The sequence below is a fragment of the Cinclus cinclus genome, chromosome 1 (genome assembly GCF_963662255.1).
Source record: "Cinclus cinclus chromosome 1, bCinCin1.1, whole genome shotgun sequence".
In the NCBI taxonomy this organism is placed as follows: domain Eukaryota; kingdom Metazoa; phylum Chordata; class Aves; order Passeriformes; family Cinclidae; genus Cinclus; species Cinclus cinclus.
Genome location: NC_085046.1, coordinates 108,626,313 through 108,646,850, shown reverse-complemented (window position 1 = coordinate 108,646,850; position 20,538 = coordinate 108,626,313). Strand labels below are relative to the sequence as shown.

General features: G+C 37.8%; 2 protein-coding genes across 2 annotated transcripts; both read right to left on the bottom strand.

Annotated features, from left to right (window-relative positions):
* Positions 1-104: 104 nt before the first annotated feature.
* On the bottom strand, positions 105-6,959 carry LOC134049159 (transthyretin-like). Its single transcript, XM_062501392.1, has 4 exons — positions 6,891-6,959; positions 4,625-4,755; positions 1,964-2,099; positions 105-212 (listed from the first exon to the last, which is right to left on the bottom strand). Exons 1-4 carry the CDS (start codon positions 6,957-6,959, stop codon positions 105-107), a joined length of 444 nt encoding a protein of 147 aa, XP_062357376.1.
* A 2,179-nt stretch (positions 6,960-9,138) lies between these two features.
* Positions 9,139-16,761, bottom strand: LOC134049152 (transthyretin). The gene is made up of 4 exons (XM_062501379.1): positions 16,693-16,761; positions 15,790-15,929; positions 11,123-11,258; positions 9,139-9,246 (listed from the first exon to the last, which is right to left on the bottom strand). The coding sequence occupies exons 1-4, from the start codon at positions 16,759-16,761 to the stop codon at positions 9,139-9,141; spliced, it is 453 nt and encodes a 150-aa protein (XP_062357363.1).
* Positions 16,762-20,538: the final 3,777 nt, after the last annotated feature.

Sequence of the window (20,538 nt, the reverse complement as noted above, 5' to 3'; positions counted from 1 at the left end):
TTTACGATGAAATCTAAAGCTGTTAATACAGTCAGATACTAAGTTCTTATCATTTATTAAAATTTTAATTTACACAACTGAATTTTCGTGCTTAATGTCAGCTTCTATTCCACTGGCTCACTAACTACTGCTGTAGTTGAGTAAGAGAAGGGACTAAGGACAACAACAATCTTGTAATGCCGATTACCAGCATCATTAGCTGCGAACACCACCTGGAAAAAGAAAAATATGAGAAAAATGAGAAGTAATCTCTAGATAAAAACCTCGGTGGAACTAATGTGGTCATTTTATGTAATGTCACAGGAAACTTCAGAAATATTCTCACTCTGAACTGTGACTGCCTGTAAAACAGATTTTCCACTGGTTAAACACCCTTTGTTAAAAGTATAAATATCACGTTATTGAAGTGGTTATTCTATTTATTTATTTATTTTCCAAATTGACATTTTCTTGTTGATGCTACTCATAAATAACAACAAGACCTTTTTTCTTATTTCCTTATTGCTCCCTTATGAAGGTCTACTATGAACCCCACTGATTTTCTTTAAAAAAAAACCAACAAAACAAACAAACAAAAAACCAAACCAAAAAGCTAGCCCATTTGCCCATTCTTTCAAGTGTTGGAATGCTTTTGTTGCTCTTACCATGTTCTGTACTTCATGGAACAGAATTAAACAGAGCTACACTAGCTGTCATTAGGTCAGAGTATAAAACAATGAGTTTCTTTAGTTATACTTCAAAATGTAGTAGTTAGAGAAGGACTGCATTAGTTATTTGACCATGGCACAGTAATAACCTTACATATGCATGATTTACCACAGCACTATTAACATCTCCCTGACCAGCACATCCTGTCCTTTGATTTCTCACTCCTCATAAGACATTATTTTGTGTTATGAGATGAGAGGTGTCAGCTTTTATGGTAGACAGTTTAATAGTATTCTGTGATGCACAGCTTGTGCTCCTCTCAACATTAATAAAAAAGATTCATGAAACAACCACTGAACTGAGCAAAATGTGCTCCCAACTGAGGCTTATTTTTAAGAAGGAAGGCTCCTGCACTGTATATTATTTTCCAGTCAACCATTATCTTGATATACAATCAATTTACTTGCATGCTGTAAATCTTTCATCTTCCCTTTTTTCTTTCCGTTCCCGCAGAAGACAAGGCTATCCAGCATTAACCATTATTGTCTAGTATAAGAATGTAATCTTTTATTTGTTTCAGGAAGACAGAAAATTTAATCCAGGTGTTTGCTACCATTTCTCCATGGAGATAAGGAACAGCTGAGCAAATCTGTCACAGTCCAACAAGCAATTAATATAGAACTGCTGCTACTGAAAGGTTGTAGGAAAGCACTAATGCTGTTTGAGGGGAAGGAGACAGTCCCCAAGGAGTACCAAATCCTTCAGCAGTACCTGAAGGTACCGCTGGTACCTAGTTTGGAACACTTTCCTCTAAACAGTTTATTTGTCCCATGCAAATTAAAGAGGCATGTCATTCCTTGTTTTTTTTCTCTCTTGTAAACTGGGGCTCCAAGAACAGAACATAATGAATACTTTTGTTGTCTTTGAAAATCTAAATTATGAACTTTACCTATAGCCATACAAATACTGTCTGCAAAAGGCAGATACATGTTTTTCCCAGGGGACATCACAGGGTACTCCACTTGTTGTCCCTCAAACACTTTAAATAATCACAAAAACAATTTTGGGCTTAAGTAGAAGTAGAAGGATGGAAAATCTCTCCATAAATAACACATCTAGAAGCTTTGCGACTTACGAGGGAGCTAGTAACTACGTTCTGTCATGACTATGTTGCTACAAAGTTTTGAGACTGAATTTTAAGTGTTAATGTGAAAATATTTTAAAGTTCAACATATGCAGTTAGTAACTGAAGTCCACACATATCAAGTATCTTTATTCTTTGCAACTGAAGTAGAGGAAAAAAAGGAATACTCACATCAACATGGTGGTGGAAGGGATTCAAGCCCAGACTCTTCCAGTAAGAGGCTGTATCAAGCTCAAGCTTGTATAACCCTGCTACAAATTGTTCTTTAGTTGTAAGCTCTGGGAGGCCTCCTTTGTCATTGGTTTGTCTGTGTAATGGTAGAAGAACACACTTTTATAATTTGGTTAAAAGCCTGAGAAAGATGCAGTTTTTAGCGACAGATCTTGAGTGATGTGTGGCTTAAGTAATAGGATGAATATTTCTATTGATCTGGAATGGCTTATGTCTATCTGCATTATGGATACCTCAGAGCTTATTTTGGCATTTGCTACTTTGCTGCCTGCCATCTCACTAACTGCATGGTTTGGGGGTAAGCCAAAAACTGGCATTATTGTTCACAGACTCTTGGCAGAATCTTGGAGTTAATGAAATGAGCCCACTCAGAGGGAAAACTTCACTGCTGCTGTAAGCAATGTGGAAGCTCTATGATGCACTCACTGTGTAGCTAAGTAGGGTTAACTGTCCTGATTTTTCCATTGTTTTCTTTCTTATTTAACTGTATTGAGTTGTTTTAGCGGAGTAAATATTGTTTACAGTTGGATATTAGAAATTCGAGATCTGCTATTTGAAATTACTATAGGTCAGCTAATAGTGTACTCTCATGGAATTCCTTCTGGTTTGTGCTGGCCTCAACAAACCTGATGTTTTGTTAGGTTTGAAAATACTATCAGTGTTATCTAAAGCTCTAGTACTGATTTGAAACCATGCATCATTAACACCAACCCATTTGGGGGTCCAGAAGCAATATTGAATGCTGTCTCTCAGACATGGCCCTTTTTTTAAACACCTTTCTGGGAAATAAGTTTTATAGTACTAGGGATTTTTTTATTAGGTAGGTTATCCACAACAGACCTGCTAGTGCCTGACTTTGGTATTTAAATATTACTGTCTTGTGTTCTAGCTGACAAACTTTTTCTGAACATATTTTATTCAAATGGCATGCAGAGAAAAAGAATGTCATTGAGTAGTGCATTACTTAGGATTTGTTTTTTCATGTAGCTTAGAAAATAAAGTATAGAATACCATTTATGTCAGACAAGATGCTCCATGGTCAGTAATCAGAAGTTTTATATCCATTCAATTGCCTAATTTTTTTCTTTGTCGCAGATTGATCTTTGCTAGATAACTAGTCACTTCTCTAATAAACTTTATCAGATAATACCAAATGCATCTTTGATTGAGAGCCTGTGTTACAGGACCTCTTGCTAGCATTCAATTCTTTACAAATTATCAAGGCGGGATAGGTTGATTTAGTATAAGCATGACTTTTGCTTACCTTATCTTGAGGTTATTTTGCTCCTTGTTTCAAATGTTATTAAGACTTCAGTCAACATCCAGCTGTTATGAGTTATATTGAGTTTTCTGGAGTCTCTAAGCTCAGAAATGAAGATGCGTGACCTGAACGCTTACTGGAAAATTTCACGTGATAGAATATGTGTGAAATTGTCTTCTCACTTGCGGGTGTGAGGCAATTTAAGTAGGTCAACATGAATAGATTGTTTTCCCCACACTGTACAAGTATGTGTGGCCTTCACTGTACCTATATTTTTCAAGGACACATGAGAGCAGTGTAGCTCGTGCCAGCTCACTGCTCTGCAACAACAAAGAGCCATGTAAACAGTTTCTATTGGAATTTCTAGAAACGCATCTGGGTCTGGGATTCCACGGTTGAAGTTCATGGGCTACACCAGCTTTAGCCCTTAATAGCCCTTTCTCACTAATTTTTTAAGGTGTGATAGACTGTTTGCATACCTGGAAAGATCTCAGGTGAGACCTTGCACCTATCATGAGGAGCTTAGTGTGGAAGTTGAGTGTTGCTTAGTGAATAAAGAACGCTCATTCTATGTATCCCCTAAGAATTTTTCCAATTTAATTTCAGACTATAAGTAAAAATTGACTTTTATTATTTTAAGTGTTAATATATACTGAAATAGAGGGCAATTTTAAAAAAGTAATTTGCATTTTAAATTCTACAATTATGTTTTTTAAAAGGTTAATATTTATGTATCTGGAGATTCTTTTTTGTTATTTGAAGTGTGATTGCTTCTCTGTGGGGGAGAAGGTGAGAAAGATTTACCCCCAGTTTTTCTCCTTTTGGCTAAGTCCTTTACCTTGTAGAAAAGAAGGCTATCAAATATTATGTGTTATATATTCAGAACAGTTTCTTTTTGAAACTGTGGTGTTGTAAGAAATAAAAATCCATTTAGAAAGATGGAAAATAGCCAATAAAGGTAGGATTCTCAACCAGAGCCTTGGTTTCAAAATGTAAGAGTCTGATTCTTCTGGTAACAATACAGCAGTTCATTGCCAGGTACTTAAAGGTAATATAGACCTTTGCAATGAAATTAAAGAGAAGTGATGACTGAATTAAAGAATAGCTTAAAATACTTTCTTATGTTCTTAGGAATTATAAAACATTATAAAACCATTTTGGCAGGTGAAACTGTAGTGCATTTAAAAGACAGTCTGCAGCAAGATAGTTCAATTGTATATTATCTTTCCTCTGAGCAAAACAGACATCTCACTTTAGAGAATATGGAACTGGTCTTTTGACTATTTGGCCTCTTCCCAATACCTTTCTCATCTTCCACTCATTATTTTAATGTGACTTACTTTGAACTTAAGAGTTCCCAAGATCCATCTGCCGATTCTTTATACAATTTAACTGGAATGTTTGAAGCTGGACTTCCTCGGACTGAATCCACAACTTTTACAAAAAGAGGATGCTTGGCATCAAAAGGGTACTGCAATAGGAAGAGAGAATTTTTATGTTGCAAGAAGGGTAAGTGATGGTGCATCATAAAGCAGTAAGGGATATTGTTCTTCAGATCTGCAGTAGAGCCCATATTTTCCATGAGAAGATTGCTTTGTGCTGAGGAAACAATCTGAAGCTTTCTGGGGTCTGGATATGGTAGAGCCAGGAAGAAAGATTTCAGGTGCTGTTGGGCATGTAGCCGTGTACACCAGGGAGGCACTGCAGCTGTGGCACCACATTTCTATTTTTTCTTTGGCATGGCTTAGCTACACATCATCTCCAGCATGAAGTTGTAACTAAACTGTGGCCTCAACAGGAAATAATTACATCATCAAAAGTAGTAGGAATGTTTAAAAATCTGTCAATTCTTCCTCTGTATTTTAATTATATTTTGTATTGGACTGGCAATCTGAGCTCACCTTTCTGAATTTGAGAGCCTCTGATATCTTGTTGCCATGGAATTATCTCTCTTGTCACAGAGTTACAGTTCTTCTGTAAACATGATAAGCACCACATACAGACTCTGTCCTAACAGTGTGTTGGATCAAATTTGTCAACCCTAGCAGCTATACAAAGACAGGAGAGGAAAACCTTCCTTCATATAAAGGATGGCTATAGTTTCATCCCACCATATTCATCACAAGTAGTGATTATAGCCTGATGTTTTACCTTTTCAAAATAGAGTTAAATCAGGGCTTTGACCTTACCTCATTCTGCAGATGAAGAGTGAGAAAATAGAGCTTTGTAGAACTTGCTAATCAGGGATGATCTCAAAATAGCAGTCGCTGATATCCATTTAATCATTGCAAAATGAATTGTGATGTAGATGGTTAAAAATTAAGAGCCCTCTCTTTCATGCCTTCTTACAATCTGGGATGTTCCATAGGCCAGGAACCCTGTCTAGTATCATACAAATATATCTATACTGTCTGTATTCCCAGATTGCTTTTCTGGAGTGCAGGGGCTCCTCGCTCGTGTTTTTTGTGAGGCCTTGGCAAGAAGGGCTGCACTGGCACCGCTGATCTCCCAGACTTTTACACCCTGGGAGCTCAACGAAAGTCTGATTCCTCAACCGTAATAGTCAGGCATTATTTTCCCAAAGATCAAAGTTTAGAGAAAAAATGAGTAGTTGAGGATGATCATTGAGATGATGCCTTAAGTTTTAGCTTTTATGCTTTTCAGATTCTGTACTGGTGTATGACTCTGAACTTTCATAGAAAGTGTTAGCATGTTCTCTTCACAGCTTAGTTAGACAAAACAATCCTCTTCCAGCCTGAGAACCAGGGACACCATTGCAGCTTCAGGCCAAAAAGGTGCAAACAACAGCAAATTGAGGAGAGCAATATGGGAAGATGGAACTTCATAACTTGAAGCTGTAATTGGACAACTAACCCCAATATGCAAATGGACCAAAACTTATAAATGATGTGACCCGTCATCCATCTTGGGTAGAGCCATGGCCAGGTTCTTTTACTGCCCAAGGTGTATCATTTGAAGGCCTTCTAATGGATACCTTCTTTATTCCTTTTTCACTGTCTAGCCTGTGTTCTAGATAGCTTCTCAAACCATCAGAGAGAGAAGGCTGTTGGAGGAGAATTTCAGGCTGAAGCATCTGAGTCTTTAGCTTGCTTTCCTGTGATAAATGAACCCTCTGGAAGAAGAATCCCGACTTTAGCTCTGTTCTATACTTACATAGGATTAAGCTGTAGTGGGTAAGGCAGAAGTCTAGAGAAGGCCTTTCTCCAGCATGGATTTTGCACCAGGAGGTGGAATTCCTCATGACACAGATTGTTCATTATGTTATGAATGATCAATATTTTTTGCCTAGTGAATATGATAGTTTTTCTTTTCTTGTCTTATGTTGTTTTTCATGCAGTTGCTGTGTCTAATGACAAGCACTACTTCTCTACCCATAAAGTCCTCTCACTAATCATTAGAGAAGGAGAAAGAAGGACCAGAAAAGAGCAGCAGCAGACAACTACAGTCAGTACATTATGAAAAATCAAAATAATAATAAAAATTAGAATATTATATCTTTTTTTTTTTCTTACACTAATTAAAAAATAATAAAAGAAAATAATTGGGACTACATCAGCAGAAGTACTTCAGTCCTGAGACACTTACCGGTGGCGCAGCTTCGGAGCAAAGTGCCAGGCCAGCTAATAAAACCAGAAATACAGAATGAAAAGACATTTTGCCTACCACTAGGAAGTCTGTGTCAGCAAGCAGAAACTGGTGGGAGCTGTGATTTTTATATCAAGGCCTCTGAAATGAAGCTACTTATCAGAAAACTCCTGTGACTTTCAACATGTAGATTCATATTATTTACTTAGTAAACAATGAGAAAATAAGTAACTCATTCAAACATGAAGCTTGTCTGTGAAAATAAGTACTTTCTACCCTTGTCTGTGGAAATACTGTGAACATTGCCTAGTTCAAATACTGAGTCAATTTTCTTGAAAGAAATGTCTAATCTGTTTTATTTTTATCTTTTTTATTGAGGAATAATGCTGTATTGACCTCATATAACTGAGAGAAATATAAATTTTATGCCAACTCAGCAATTTCAGTGAGAAATTCTCTGTGGTTATAGCTTTATTTGAGTCGCCCATGCTTATACATGAAGAGAGTTCTCTCTGTGTCCTTCTCCTCTCCACCTCTAACAGAAGGTAGGTGGATAATCTATGGGCTATTTCATTATTTTACACATTCCCCAGGAAGAAAAATATATTACTTTTAGTTTTCAGAATGGAATCAAAATACCTACACACCGACTTCTGAAGCACATTTAAACAGTATTTTAGGTTGTATTGCCTGTCCCTTAGATTCAGTACAAGCTCAGGACTTTCCCCATAGAACTGCCAGTCCACTCCTGCCAGAAGCATCTGGCTCAATCCAGGGAAATGTCACTTCTTGAAATTAAGCTGTCTTTCTGATCTTTGCTTAGACATATATTCATACACTCTTTTACTAGGTTTATCCTCTCATCAGATGGATGGCTACAAGCAGAGTAATTTTTTTCTGTTTGTTTTGCTTTTGCCAAGTATGTCTATATGAACAAATTTATGTCCTATTTTGAGGGCTTAGCATAGCACACTTCAAATGGAACCTACTGGTTTTCAATCTCCAGGAATAGCAGGATCCCATGAAATCTCCATACTTTATGATAGATGCTGTTCTGAAACTGTTTGCGCTGCTTACAAGAGTTGTGTAACTATGGTAGCATCTAGAAATCTGTGAAAAAGTAACCATTGAAACAATAAAGGTGTGCTTTTGTAACTTGTGAATTCACTTGCTATGCTGTCATCCCAGCAGGCTTTGGGTATAAACTCCAAGGTCAGTGGTGAATGAGTACTGAGGGTTTCTGGCATGATTTCAGTTTCTTTCTCTGTAATTTATGTAATCCGGTTAAAAAACAATTCTTGTACTTCAGGATATTTTAAATAGAGTAGGCCATGGGTTTACAGAAATCACTGCTAAAGCCCTCAAAGTCTTTAGTCAGTTTATCAGCAACCTTATTTTATTTTCCTATTTCTAAAAAATATGAAGAAAATATTAAGATGATGCTCCTCTTTTTGGACTTGTTTTTAATGACGGCTACAGACTTTTTAGGTATTTAACTGGAATGCACCTATATAGGGTAGCCAGCTGTGTGATGTCAAATAATTACTTTAATATCAAAGATGTTAAAAAATTGCTAATTGAAATCACTTCAGTACTTCCTAGGTTGATTGAGCAGCCAACTTCCCTCCTGAAACGTCGGCATGTTGAGGTTTAAATGAAGTTTTAAGTAAAGGTACACAGATTCTAACTCTTTCAGCTCTTTGGACATAGTTATTTCAATGGTTTCTGCATTGTTTGTTCTGCTGCTAGTTATTCAGAACTTCACCTATTCACCCTGTGACCTGGGTGATAGTGTCACCATATTTTCTGTGTGTAAACTTGGAGTGGCACAGATGACTTTCCTGTTTTGAGTACATTTATTTATTTTGTTTCTGTTTTGCTTTGTTTTTTTAAGGTAACACATATTCATTTTCTGTTTTGAGCCAATGTATTTGGTGAGACTTCTTTAAGGTAGTGGAGGAAGATAATAAAACTAAATCAAGTGTCATCCCATGCGTGCTTTTCAGATGTCCTTTGCACTTCAATGTAAATCATAATACTTTAGAAATCAGCAAAATTTTCACTAATTGATCAAAACTGTTTTAAAGAAGTAATATTTTATTGACTTGTCTGAAATTTGCCAGGTTACGAAATGGAAAAAAAACCCAAACAACTAATGTGGCAAAAAGTTATGCATTAGCAGTAGGAAAAACCTCCTAAAAGCCTATGATAGTTCTAGTGGAGGAAAGTGTGAAAAGACAGTGCATGTTTATTCCTGGGGATCAGTGACAACAGCAGTGGTTGAGTAGGAGAAAGGGCTGAGGAGAGCAGCAATGGTGTAGTGGCGGTGACCGGAATCGTTAGCAGTGAACACCACCTGGAAAGAAGAAAACTTGTGGTCATGGTGAGAAACATACAGTCAAAGCTGCTTTGTTAACAACATAGCAGCACACCCCACTTCATCTGCAGAGCACTTTGCTGGTTCTGTTCAATGCTTTTACCCTTCTGAAGGGTAATGCTTCTCATTACATTGTGATTGCCAAGGACTGGGCTATTGGTGAGGTTTGGGCTGAGGTCCACAAAGAGCCTCAGCTGTGGTGGAGCTGGATGGAAATACACACGCCTGAGCCAGGCATGCTTTGTGATGTGGAATGGGAAGGTAAGGGGGAGGCATCTCAAATGACCAGGAAGAAAGAGAGGGGTGAAATTTCACCTAGGGAATTTAAATACAGCCCCTGTGAGATGTGTCCGAACAAGGCAGGCATCTGGAGCCCAAAGCTACTTCCTGTACTTCAGTGCCCCCTCCTGTTTTTAACATCACTGGTCATGGGTCAGTTTTTGCATTAAGAACTGAGTAGCTAGACCTGCCAGGACAAGGAGAGACCCTTGCCCTATGACAAATCAAATCTGCTGCTCTCCAAATCAGTCCAATGGGACTTGGGACGCCCAGTTCCCAGGAGAGTATTGTCGCCTGGGTTAAATTCCAACTTTTTTTAGCCTACGAATTGATCTATTTTCTAAACCATGGTGCACTTTCTATAAGTGGACTAGAGAGTTCTCTCCACAACCAAAGTCTAAGTTGCTGGGACGTGAGGACTGTAGGCTGCAGTAACCTTGTACACAGTCAGGCTCTGAATTTTACCCACTTCCCAGGCTAGCTTGTTGACCTTTAGGCTATTATGTCAAGGAAAACTTTTCAACCCAGCTGGAACAGTCTCAGTCAGGCACTTTTAAGCACCTTCTGAGGTGTAGCCCTCACAACTTTCAGACATCCAAATGGTTACAGAATACTTTTGATTTTGTTTTTTTTTTTTTCCTTTTGACCTAAATCACCCAAAATGCACCTTAGAATTTTATGGACCTGGGACTCAGTCATTTGTTTTAGAATATTTAATTCCACAGAGCTCCATGAACTTGTGATTTGAAATGTTCTACAACACTACCAGTAGCTCTTTCAGACTACTTAAATTGGGGAATCTTAAATTTAACGACAGATTAAGCCTGAAAAAATTAACAGATTTTTGTATGTGCTAAGTAAATACAGTAGAATAGAGCACACAATAAATCAGTGTAGGACTGAAAGCAAAGGGAGACACAGGACATTATCATATTGTTGGCCTGCTTGTGAAATTTGAGTACCAATGAAATAGTCAACTTTTCCTTTCCCACTATTGGTTTTTTTCTTCACTTTTTTATACTTTTTTTTAAAAATTTACATATTTTGATACTGAACATCGTTTTAAAAAAGGCACACCAGAAGGAATTGGTTTTTTTCCCATAATGACGTCATATTAAAATTCAGGGATTTTCATGTGACTGATATTGGGGAAATACCTCTGATTTAGGCATAGCTTATTTCCTATGAAATTAGGGTCTCCAAATCTCTCCATTCCTTCAGCATCAGTAAAATCACTCTCTTTTTCTTGATACTTTTTTTTGTTTGTTTTTGTAAAAACCGTCTACTTTTGAATAATGTAGCTCTGTTTGAGCAAGATTCACTACTGGTATGAGTGGGTACATGGGCACAGCTACACCTTGGGAGAGCTGTGTCAGCATTTGCAGTGAAGTTGGCTCCTTCCTGTGGCTTTAGCTGGATATTTACTGCCCTTGTTTGCTCAGTGCTGAGTGGCAGTGAACCACTCCACTGAGTGATGCTGCTCCTTCAGTATTAAAGGGCCTTTTTTGCTCTTTCCAGCTGATACCACTGCACAGGCAGGGTATATTGGTTATCAAGGATATTTGCCACTACTTACATCAGCGTATTCATGGAATGCAGAAAGCCCAAGTGCCTTCCAGTAAGAGCTGGTTTCAAACTTCACCATGTATTTTCCCTCTACAAACTGTTCTTCTGTCGTGAGCTCATGAATCTCCCCATACTCTGTGGTTTTCCTGTAATGATTAAATAGCTATATAAATATTTTATACTGTCATTTAGACACTAAACAGAAACAGTCAGTGTGGAATATTAAATAGCAGAGGTGCCAAATTCTACACTGAGCAGTTTCTAATTATTTGAAATAATTACTTCCCTCTATGCAGAGTATGTTTCCATGCATTGCAGAGTCTGCCCTTGCTACCAACTCACTCATAACACATCACAAATCAAAGCTGGCTGGTTTAAGATACCTATTTAGTATCACATTTAACTTGTACCAAATGTCCACTGGAACCAAAGGTTACTGTCTTAGGAGAAGAATTGTCATGATGATAGGCAAGATGGTAAATATCAAAATAAAATTGAGGAGAGATGAGAAATTTCATTGGAAAATTATTTTGTTCTCTAGTTATTAGCATTGAGACTCTGGAGTTAATTCCTATACACTGATGTGATTTTATGTGACCCTGAGTGGTAATGTCTTGGAAAAGCAATTTAGCATCACAAGATTTTAAGAATTTGAATTACAGTGCCTTGGTCAAAGAGCAGGAGCCTTTTCCACTGGGTACCATATAAATGTGCAATAGGAATTCCCAGCTCAGAGCTTATGTGCTCAATTCATAACAAAAAACTGTGGCTGAAGAAACTCCAGCTGCAAGAAGGAAGTATAGCTGGCACTGCACCTTATTTGTGTGAAAAGGAAGCTTTTCAAGCTTTGTATGAAAGCTGTTTAAATATTTACATACGTAGCTCCTAAACTCCATTTATCTCTTTTCCCTCTTTCTACTTAGTTTCTGATGTTTTAAGCTTTTGTGATTGTTTGTTTGTTTTTGTTTGTATCTTTTTTCTGCTGAAAATATTTATTTAATATTTCTAGCACTTGATAACCACATGATTTAGTTGAAGGAAAAATGAAGAAAGCCTTGACGGAGAGAACTAGTGGAACTTTCCTGTTTAATGGCAGAATTTTTCTGCTTAGGCAGAAAAAAAACTTGAACAGGAGGAGAAGAAGTCGAGAAAGCAGTGACGAGCTGCTTATCTGGGACAGAATCAGTTGTGCTATTGGGCTTTTCTTTCCCAGTCTCTTTCTTCTTGACCTTATTTGTAATCTTTGGTTAATGGTAGTAATTAAAAAGACTGACTTTTACTTAAATTAAGAGGTAACAGGATTGAAATTCCCATGCTAATTTTAAATTTTCTTATTTGTCAAGACTGACAAAATCTCACTGGTCCAATACAAGTGTAATCAAGTGTATGCAGGGCAGACCAAACCTGCAGAGAATCCAAGTCCCATTTGAAACAACTATCACAGTCCATTTGTAAAGTGTATGCACCTGTTTTCTTCTAATTTAATTAGTAATTCCTGGTTTAATCTATATTGCTTTAATAAAAGAAGAAAAAATTCATTTGTGAGTGTCCTTGAAGCTGTGAAACAGAATTACTGGGATCCTGCAGAAGACATTAGCAATCCAGGTACTTCTGCTTATAATCTGGATAGTCTAGGCACAAAGCAATTACAAAGAAAAATGGTGTCTGTCTCAAAATCTTTCTTCAGAAAAACAAATTATTTTTAGTTTGAGAAAAGTATGGATGGAGCTGGAATGGTGCTTTCCCTAAGGGATGCTGCCCAGAGTGTCAGCTGTTAACCATCCAGAACAGCTGAGAAACTGGAAACAAGAGCTCACTTGAAAAGGCATGCCCACTACCAGAAGTTAACAGCGCTTTCTTACTTTCTTTCTTTCTTTATTAAGTGGTAGTCATTCAGTGCAACTGGTATCACAAGGAAACCCTTCAGCATTACTGCTGCACTGACAGCCAACAGGACAGTGTGTGATTCAGAGCCTGGAGGGGATTAGCACAAGGCAGAGGATGCTCAGCATTCAGCACTGGGAGCAAAATGCTGTGGTTGCTTCTGAGCAGCACTTGTATTTTTGTCTGAGTGGGGGACTAAATATAACATGGTTCCTTATTCTTAATAGGATGTTGACTGCCAGCAGCTGCTGTAAGATGGACAGTTAAAAAACTGTGCTTTTCCAGTAAAGTTACTACCGTGCCAGTCCATACTGTGATCAGGATCCCCTTAGTGGCTATCTGGACCTAAGTTGTATATTGTGGCCAGGTTAAATCTACAGTCTGTACAGTGATGTTTATGAACTCTTTGGACACATACTGCATTGAGATAAACTGTGCTCTCAGATATAGACTGATGAAGAAATATATCAGGAACACAAGCTCTTATTTTGGAGTTAAAAAAAAAAAAGGAGGGCTGGGGAACTATTTCAAATACATAGAAGTCTCTTCTTTCATGACTTGTAACCTAGGTCACATGAAAACTGGTGACTGCAATTCTTGAACCACATGACAGAACCTAGATTTTCTGAAAACTTGTGAGGAGCAAGAAGATTGAAGATAGTCACAGGATGAGTTCATATAGCATCCCAATCACATGTTCTATGCCCTAAACCCTTCCTCAGTATGTGTCTTAGCTTAAGTTATCTATTCTTGCATATTTTTAGCTAGTGTAATTTTGAAATAAGCTTCTTAATAAAGTCAACTGCTGCCCCTTAAATACCATTACTCAAATTCAACAGTTGCTAAGTACATTTGCTTAACTCCATGAAGTGTGCTTGCAAAGTAAAACAAGAAAATGAAATGGTAAAAACATAACTGCAACAGACATTTGTAAGAAATATAACTTTCCTGTATGTGTCGGCTAGGTACTGTAACTTCAAAATGTTATTCACCTCACAGAAGTATTTACAGATTGTATTCCTGGACTTCGTATTCATATTTTCAGCTGTTTTAATACAGGAAAATCCTGGCTTCTCCAAAAGAATAAAATTGTATTCGCATATAAAAACTTGGTTCAAACAACTGTCATCACCTAGAGTCAATGGTAGCACTGAACGCAGCCTTGGTTATGATGCAAGTCAAGAAAAATGTCAAAATCTTTACCTGAAATGGGAGTTGTGATTTTATGTTCCTTCAGTGCCAGCCCCCAGCAATATGGTTCTCACTTGCCTAGGGTTAATCTTCTCAATTTATATTTAAGAAGAAGTGATTAGATTCTCTTGAGTGTGCTAACCTAAAGTGTCAACAGAAGTTGCCGAAGAACTACAGGATTTGTCTCCATGGGCTTGTTGGGAGCAGCATTGCAAATTAATAAGAGCATTCTGCTATGTTCCAGAAGTGAGGGTATTTAATAATGACATTACATTTATCTTATTCTTCTGCAAATTGTATTTTGTATTAGATGTTAAACAGCACTTGATGAAACATTTGAAATAATTTGGTTTCCTAATAATGAAAGGAATGCTCACTAGGCCTAAAATGTTATCCTTGTCTCTGCTTTCCTTGAAAAAAATGTGTCATTTTTCATGGAGTTTCTCTGTTCATTAAAGTATATAAATCAATTTTAGGAGTAATTTATTCCTAGGTTAACACTCAGTACTTGGGAGTGGAGTTGTTTGTTTCTCTCTCAATCTTGTAAACTTTCTTGCTACTTTTCAATGGGGAAAAGTGTTTTTTGTTTTTCATTATATAAAAAGAAACCATTCAGATGGAGAGAAAATTATCTCTCCTTATAATCTTCTTCTCTGGGGTTTTATTTTTTTTTCCTGCTGCTTTTATGTAAATTATGCTATAAAAATCCAAGTGTAAGACAGTTAAACATACAATTGACTCCTGTCCATTTTTGTGCTTATCATTCTGTGCTTGAATATTCTGGTGCTACTGGAGACACCTCTTGAGTTATTTAAAAATTTGATTCAATAAATTGTTGCAATGAAAATTAAAAGTCTGAATACCTCAGTTATTTGAATTTTAGTAAACTGTGTTCTTCTGTTACTCATACATCTGTCACAGATTGAAGGGAATATTGTCTGACCCTCTGTGATGTCCAAAGGTATTTGTAAGGATTGTCAGGATAGGTATTTGTTGGTATTGGTCAGTCATTCTAGAAAAAGGCATTCAGAGCTAGAGAAATGGCCTCAAAGAAATGCTGACACTTCGCTTCTGTGTTGTGTCACAATAGGGCTCTTTCAAACTTGCTGGCCAAGGAGTTTCTTCCAACCAGCATGTTTGGTACACAGCAGAAGATGAATAGTGCACTTATTATTTGCATGTGTGAAAAGCTTACAGAGAGGATTTTGTATGTGACTGCTGCAAATAAAGCTCTATATCCATGGCATAAGAAGATAGGCTAGTCTGTATTACCTGCAAAATTCTGGTAAATAGGTTTTTTTTTTTTCTTTCTATAGAAAGGAAAGATACTGAAGCTAGGACAAAAAAATAAGTATTAAAACTAGTCCCTTACAAAGATAAAATGAGCATCTGAACATGCTTCTGCAATTAGAATTTCAGTCATGGATAAATTCCACTTAAAATCTATTGGAATTTAGATGAGAATTCACATGCTGTGAACACTGATAATGTGGCACATGTCATAAAACATATTTCTGCTTTGATCAGGGATCCATTCCATTAACTCCTCAATTGCTTGACCAGGACACCTTGAAAATGGCTCCAGAAGACCACACAACTTACCCAACAGCAAAGTCCTGCCAGCTTCCATCTTCAGCCTGTTTAAAAACTTTAACAGTTACATCAGATGCAGGGCTTCCTCTGACTGCATCCAGCACTTTCACCATAAGAGGGCATTTGGAATCAACAGAGCCATGGGAAACCTTGGGGAAAGGAAGAAAAGTTGTATAGCCTGCAAAAACCTTCTCCCAAAGAAAACATGGTTTCTAATTGCAGAATTACCATTCACTTAAAAGTGAGTTCTCTGACAAATGCTATTCAAAACTTAATTTCCAAACATCTATTTCTTAAGCAGAGTATCTTAGAGCTTTATACCGATAACTTTATTACACACACACAGATTACTTGATCAATGTTTAGAGTTTCTCTAAATGGCTGTAGGAAAATGGTATAATGTTATACCTTTATAATGAGATCACAAATATGAAAATAGTAAATTCTTGTAAGTGCAGACAAAGTATTTTGACTAGGGAAACCAAAAAATACATATGGCACCCTAAGACTGAAAGAATATCCCTCTCTTAGGCTTCATTACACTATAAGGAATCCTTAGTCATACCTCAAAAGTATTTTTAGTGCTTTAGAGAAGCACTTGTTTGGTGAAGCTGCCTCTTTATTGAGGTTACGGGATGTGAGTCATGAACAGATAGAAACAAATGAAAGAAAAGATCACACCACGTAGATCCCTGACCCTTCCATAACACCTTTAAATAGGTGGGTAAATGGTAAGAAAATTAAAAAAAATAAGAATTCTGAAGATGCTACTATTAAAAAAAACCAAACAGAAATAGCATTCTGGCAAAGCCCAATGGTTACAGAATTTAATGGATGAGGAGGATGCTAGTCATCTAGAAAATCTACATTATCATTCTTGTAATGATTGAATTTGAATACAAAGAAACTCACCAGTGGTGCAGCTTCAGAGAAAAATACCAGTCCAGCTAAGAAAACAAAGAGCACAGACTGAAAGGCCATTCTGCTTGCTGTTAGTGAGCCTTGGAGCCAGCAGCCAGGAGCTGGGGGGATTTGGGATTTTATAGCCAATCCAACAACAAAACAGGCTGCTTATTGGGTGCCCATATGACTCCAAAACTGCTGATTCTGATTATTTGCTTAGTAAATAGCCCAATCCTAGAGTCAGTCCATGAATAGCACTGCCATTGAAGTCAATGGAAGGACTGCAGGATCACTAGAGCAAAGAAAATAAGTAACGGACACAAACATGACCCTTGCCTGGGGAGATTACACTCATAGAAAGCCCTCCACAAAATAACACAAATGACCTTTGTTTGCCCAGAAATCCAACCAATTCTAGGAGAACTTCTTTACCTTGGCCTCAGGTTGTGCATAATAATGCTCCAGTGCTTTCTCTGCACCAGCTCCATGTTTCTTCTCAGTACATTCAGTGCTTTCTAAGGATCAGATCCCACATATGGATGCAGACTCATATGTGGCTGATGGAGTTTGTTCATTGTCTGGCTCAAGCAGGGCTGGATTCCCAACCAGTCTCCCTGCTTGTTGGAAAGGAGCAATGTCTCTGTTTTGAGATGCAGCTTAGATGAGATCTGACACAATCTGCCACCCACCAGAAGTTTCTAATGATTCACCTTGCCCGACCTTCAGGTAAACACTGAGGTCTCAGAGAGCTGTCCCTTTGGGAAGCTAAAGGTCCCAGAAAAGTGAAATGAGTCCTCTCTTGCACCGTGTACCACAGAAAGAGCCAAGGCAGCCAGCAAAGTCTGGTAGCTTTTGTTAACATCTGGCTAAGGTTCTAGTTGCCAAACCTTTGTTATGCTGGGAATGTTATTGTTACATGTATGTTTGTACATTTTGACATTTGTAAGTGTACAAATGTAGATTTAAGAGGTTTTTCAGGGGTGAATTCAGCCTAAGTTGGGAGAAGTCATCTGGGGAAGATGGCATGGTATATCTGGTTTTGTTCAGCTGCATCATATAAATTGTCCAAACTGTACCTTGTGCTAGTTGAGAGACAAATAAACTGTCTTGTTTGGCAGTTCCTTTCTCTTACATCCTAAACAACCCTAAGGTTATGCTTTTCAGGAGCTGGCACTCACTTTTTACTGATTTCACAGTATTCTTACAAAAAGCATTTTCCCCCCTTAACTTGAATAGGATTATGATGAAGGTCTTAGAGAGAAATTATGGATGGTATTGTCTAGAGGTTTTCATGCCTTCAGGCTGCTTTATACAGTTTTTCTCTCTAGGCAAAGTTGCTTTTTGAGGAAAAAAATCTATAATACAGTAATCTCCTGCACTGGCATCAAAGTGCCCTTTGTCCTTACAGCAAAGCAGGTTGATAGGTAACATTCTACACACACTTTGCCTGCACGTAAAAGTCAGTGCCAGGCACTCAGTGGTAACAAACCATACTGCAGTCTAATGCTCATAGGTTGTATTCAGATCTTGGAACGTTAAATGCTGCTCCTAGATCTCTGCAACAGCATATTACTTCATTATTTTGTTCTCATTATTTGTGAATATTTCTCTGCAGCAATGAAGCTTGGTATGTCTGGAAGAGAAATTATCTGTATTCTAGGGCAAGTAGGCTGTCCTGTGTTTTGCTGTCAGCTGTTCTGTAAGGAAATAACACCAAGGAGTTAATTATATTGGCACTTGTCTGCATGAGAAATTGCTCTCCTATGGAACAATTACTTAAAAAATGTTTTTCTTCCAGGTTTTCCTGCAAAGTAGAAGTTTCTGAAAAGTCAGATCTACAGGGACAGTACATTTCAGCTGTCCATATTATTTTGTTTCCCTCTTTTATAGCATTGACCTTTTGGCATCTGCTTCTTAGAGTGAAAAATGAGCATGAAAAATTCTATCTCCAATGTGATATTTTTCCTTGTCCTTCATTTGCTGTTTTTTTCAACTCTCAACATCCCATACATATCTCAGACTGGGACTCTTTAACTACTAGCAGGGAGTCCAGTTTGAGTGGAAATTAAATTTTGTGTGTTTGTGAATCTCCATTCACACATTTTGCCCACAACTGGATTATTTCTGTAAGTTCTAAGATACAGATGGGCTCAGTGAGAAGGTAAAAAAAAGGTATCTACTGTATCTCTGATCATGAAGCATCTAGGACTTATACAGAATTCTATTAAAATCCATGCAAAACAAATTTAAAATTAATATAGCCCAGTAGAAACAATGCCAGGTACATCTTCCCCCCTCCATTGTCAGCCTCAACTTAGTATCACAATGTGGTAATATTTTCCATAAAATGTATGTGAAGGCTTAGGGATTTGGAAGAGCTGGCAGAGAAGGATGGTTCTCCCTTAGCAGAGAATCAAAACGTGATTGTGGGAGGGAAAAGTATAAAGAGGATGGGTAACTGCTGAGCATCCAACAGGTGCTGGTTGACTGTTGTCTGTCTGTTCTTAAACATTTCCTGTGCAATGGGATTCTGAAGCTTAAGAACTGAATAACTTATCCCAGATAAAAAGAAAGAGAAGGTGAAAAAAAAATGGGCTGAGCTCTGAGATGGAAGTGGGGCTGGGAAACTCCAGGCCTTCTGAAGGAAGAGAGAAGCTGCCATGAAGAGCAGGAAAGAGGGCAGCTCCTAGGGACTGCTAGCAGGATACCTGCCACAGGAAAAGTGGTGTGAGACAGAACCTTAGCACAGAGTAGCAGTAGCATAAAAGCCCCTTTATAAGAAAAGACTAAACAGTGCTACTGAAAACTCAACAGAAAGAGGAATCCTGGTGTGGAAGAAGTTGTAGGGTAACACAGCTAAAATAGAGATAGTAGGAGACTATAAAGTGCAAGAATCTGGGATCTAGGGGACTCATGAAACCCAGAAAAAAGGGTGCTTATCCAGGACACAGGCTTATTAGGGTGCTGAAGAAGAGAATGGCCAAGAATCCCTGGTGTGCCCAGTAACCTCAGCTTTATGGAAGCCAACAAGTGTGAGACCCCCAGTTATGGAAAAATTTAGATAATCTTCAAATATGTGAATGCTTTGAGGCTTATCTGAATTCCAAATCAATTTAAATTAATATCTGAAGAATTAGGATTAATGCCTATTTCTAATGAAAGCGGGTCCCCTGCTTGGAAGCATTACAGTGTTCAGGTCAAGAGCAAATATGTCCTACTAATACTCTTGTTTATGTCAAGTATTTTTCTCACTATGCTACAGCATTTCTCTCTCTCTTCTGTGTAGTCTCACACACTTAGGCTTGTTTTACATGGATAAGCTCCTTATTCTCTGCTGCATTCCCTTCTATTTGACTTTATTTAGAAAGCCAGCTGCTTCTACATAACAAAATTCCAGCTCAGACAGGCTGGAATACCTGACTTTAAACATAAAAACCTGTAAGCTTCTCCTGTGACACCGGAATGAAAGGGCCTGATAGATGGTAAGACATTCAGTAATCTGGATAGAATTCCCTAGTACTGTTTGAAGAATTAATGAATTCCTGGGCTCTGAAGAAATCCTTTCTATAATATAGAGACCGGAATGTGACACCTTTTTTCAATTCTCTGGAGTAACATTCCATAGGGACTTACAGGAAAAGACCTCAGATTTGCCTCTCAAAGGATTTCACCTGAATTTTCTGAACTGGAGTCAAGGAGTCTATGAGTTTTACTTCAGGTGTCTGCCAGCTGGGTTGCTGTGGCAGAGCTCTGGCACTTACAGAGAGTGCTCAGTGCAGTAACTGCTTGAAGCCAGAGAGAGAGAGAGAGTTGATTTCACTATGTGTTAATTATATAACATCTCCCCTCTCTGCA

Bases quoted from the DNA above. Each gene is read 5' to 3' on its own strand.
- LOC134049152 (XM_062501379.1), bottom strand. From the start codon at position 16,761: ATGGCCTTTCAGTCTGTGCTCTTTGTTTTCTTAGCTGGACTGGTATTT. The intron at 15,930-16,692 runs GTGAGTTTCTTT...CCTTTCCCCAAG, and splicing joins TCTCTGAAGCTGCACCACTG to GTTTCCCATGGCTCTGTTGA. The intron at 9,247-11,122 runs GTAAGTAGTGGC...TCTTCTTTCCAG, and splicing joins CATTCCATGAATACGCTGAT to GTGGTGTTCACTGCTAACGA.
- LOC134049159 (XM_062501392.1), bottom strand. From the start codon at position 6,959: ATGTCTTTTCATTCTGTATTTCTGGTTTTATTAGCTGGCCTGGCACTT. The intron at 4,756-6,890 runs GTAAGTGTCTCA...TTCCTATTGCAG, and splicing joins GCTCCGAAGCTGCGCCACCG to TACCCTTTTGATGCCAAGCA. The intron at 2,100-4,624 runs GTAAGTCACATT...ACCATTACACAG, and splicing joins TGGGAACTCTTAAGTTCAAA to ACAAACCAATGACAAAGGAG.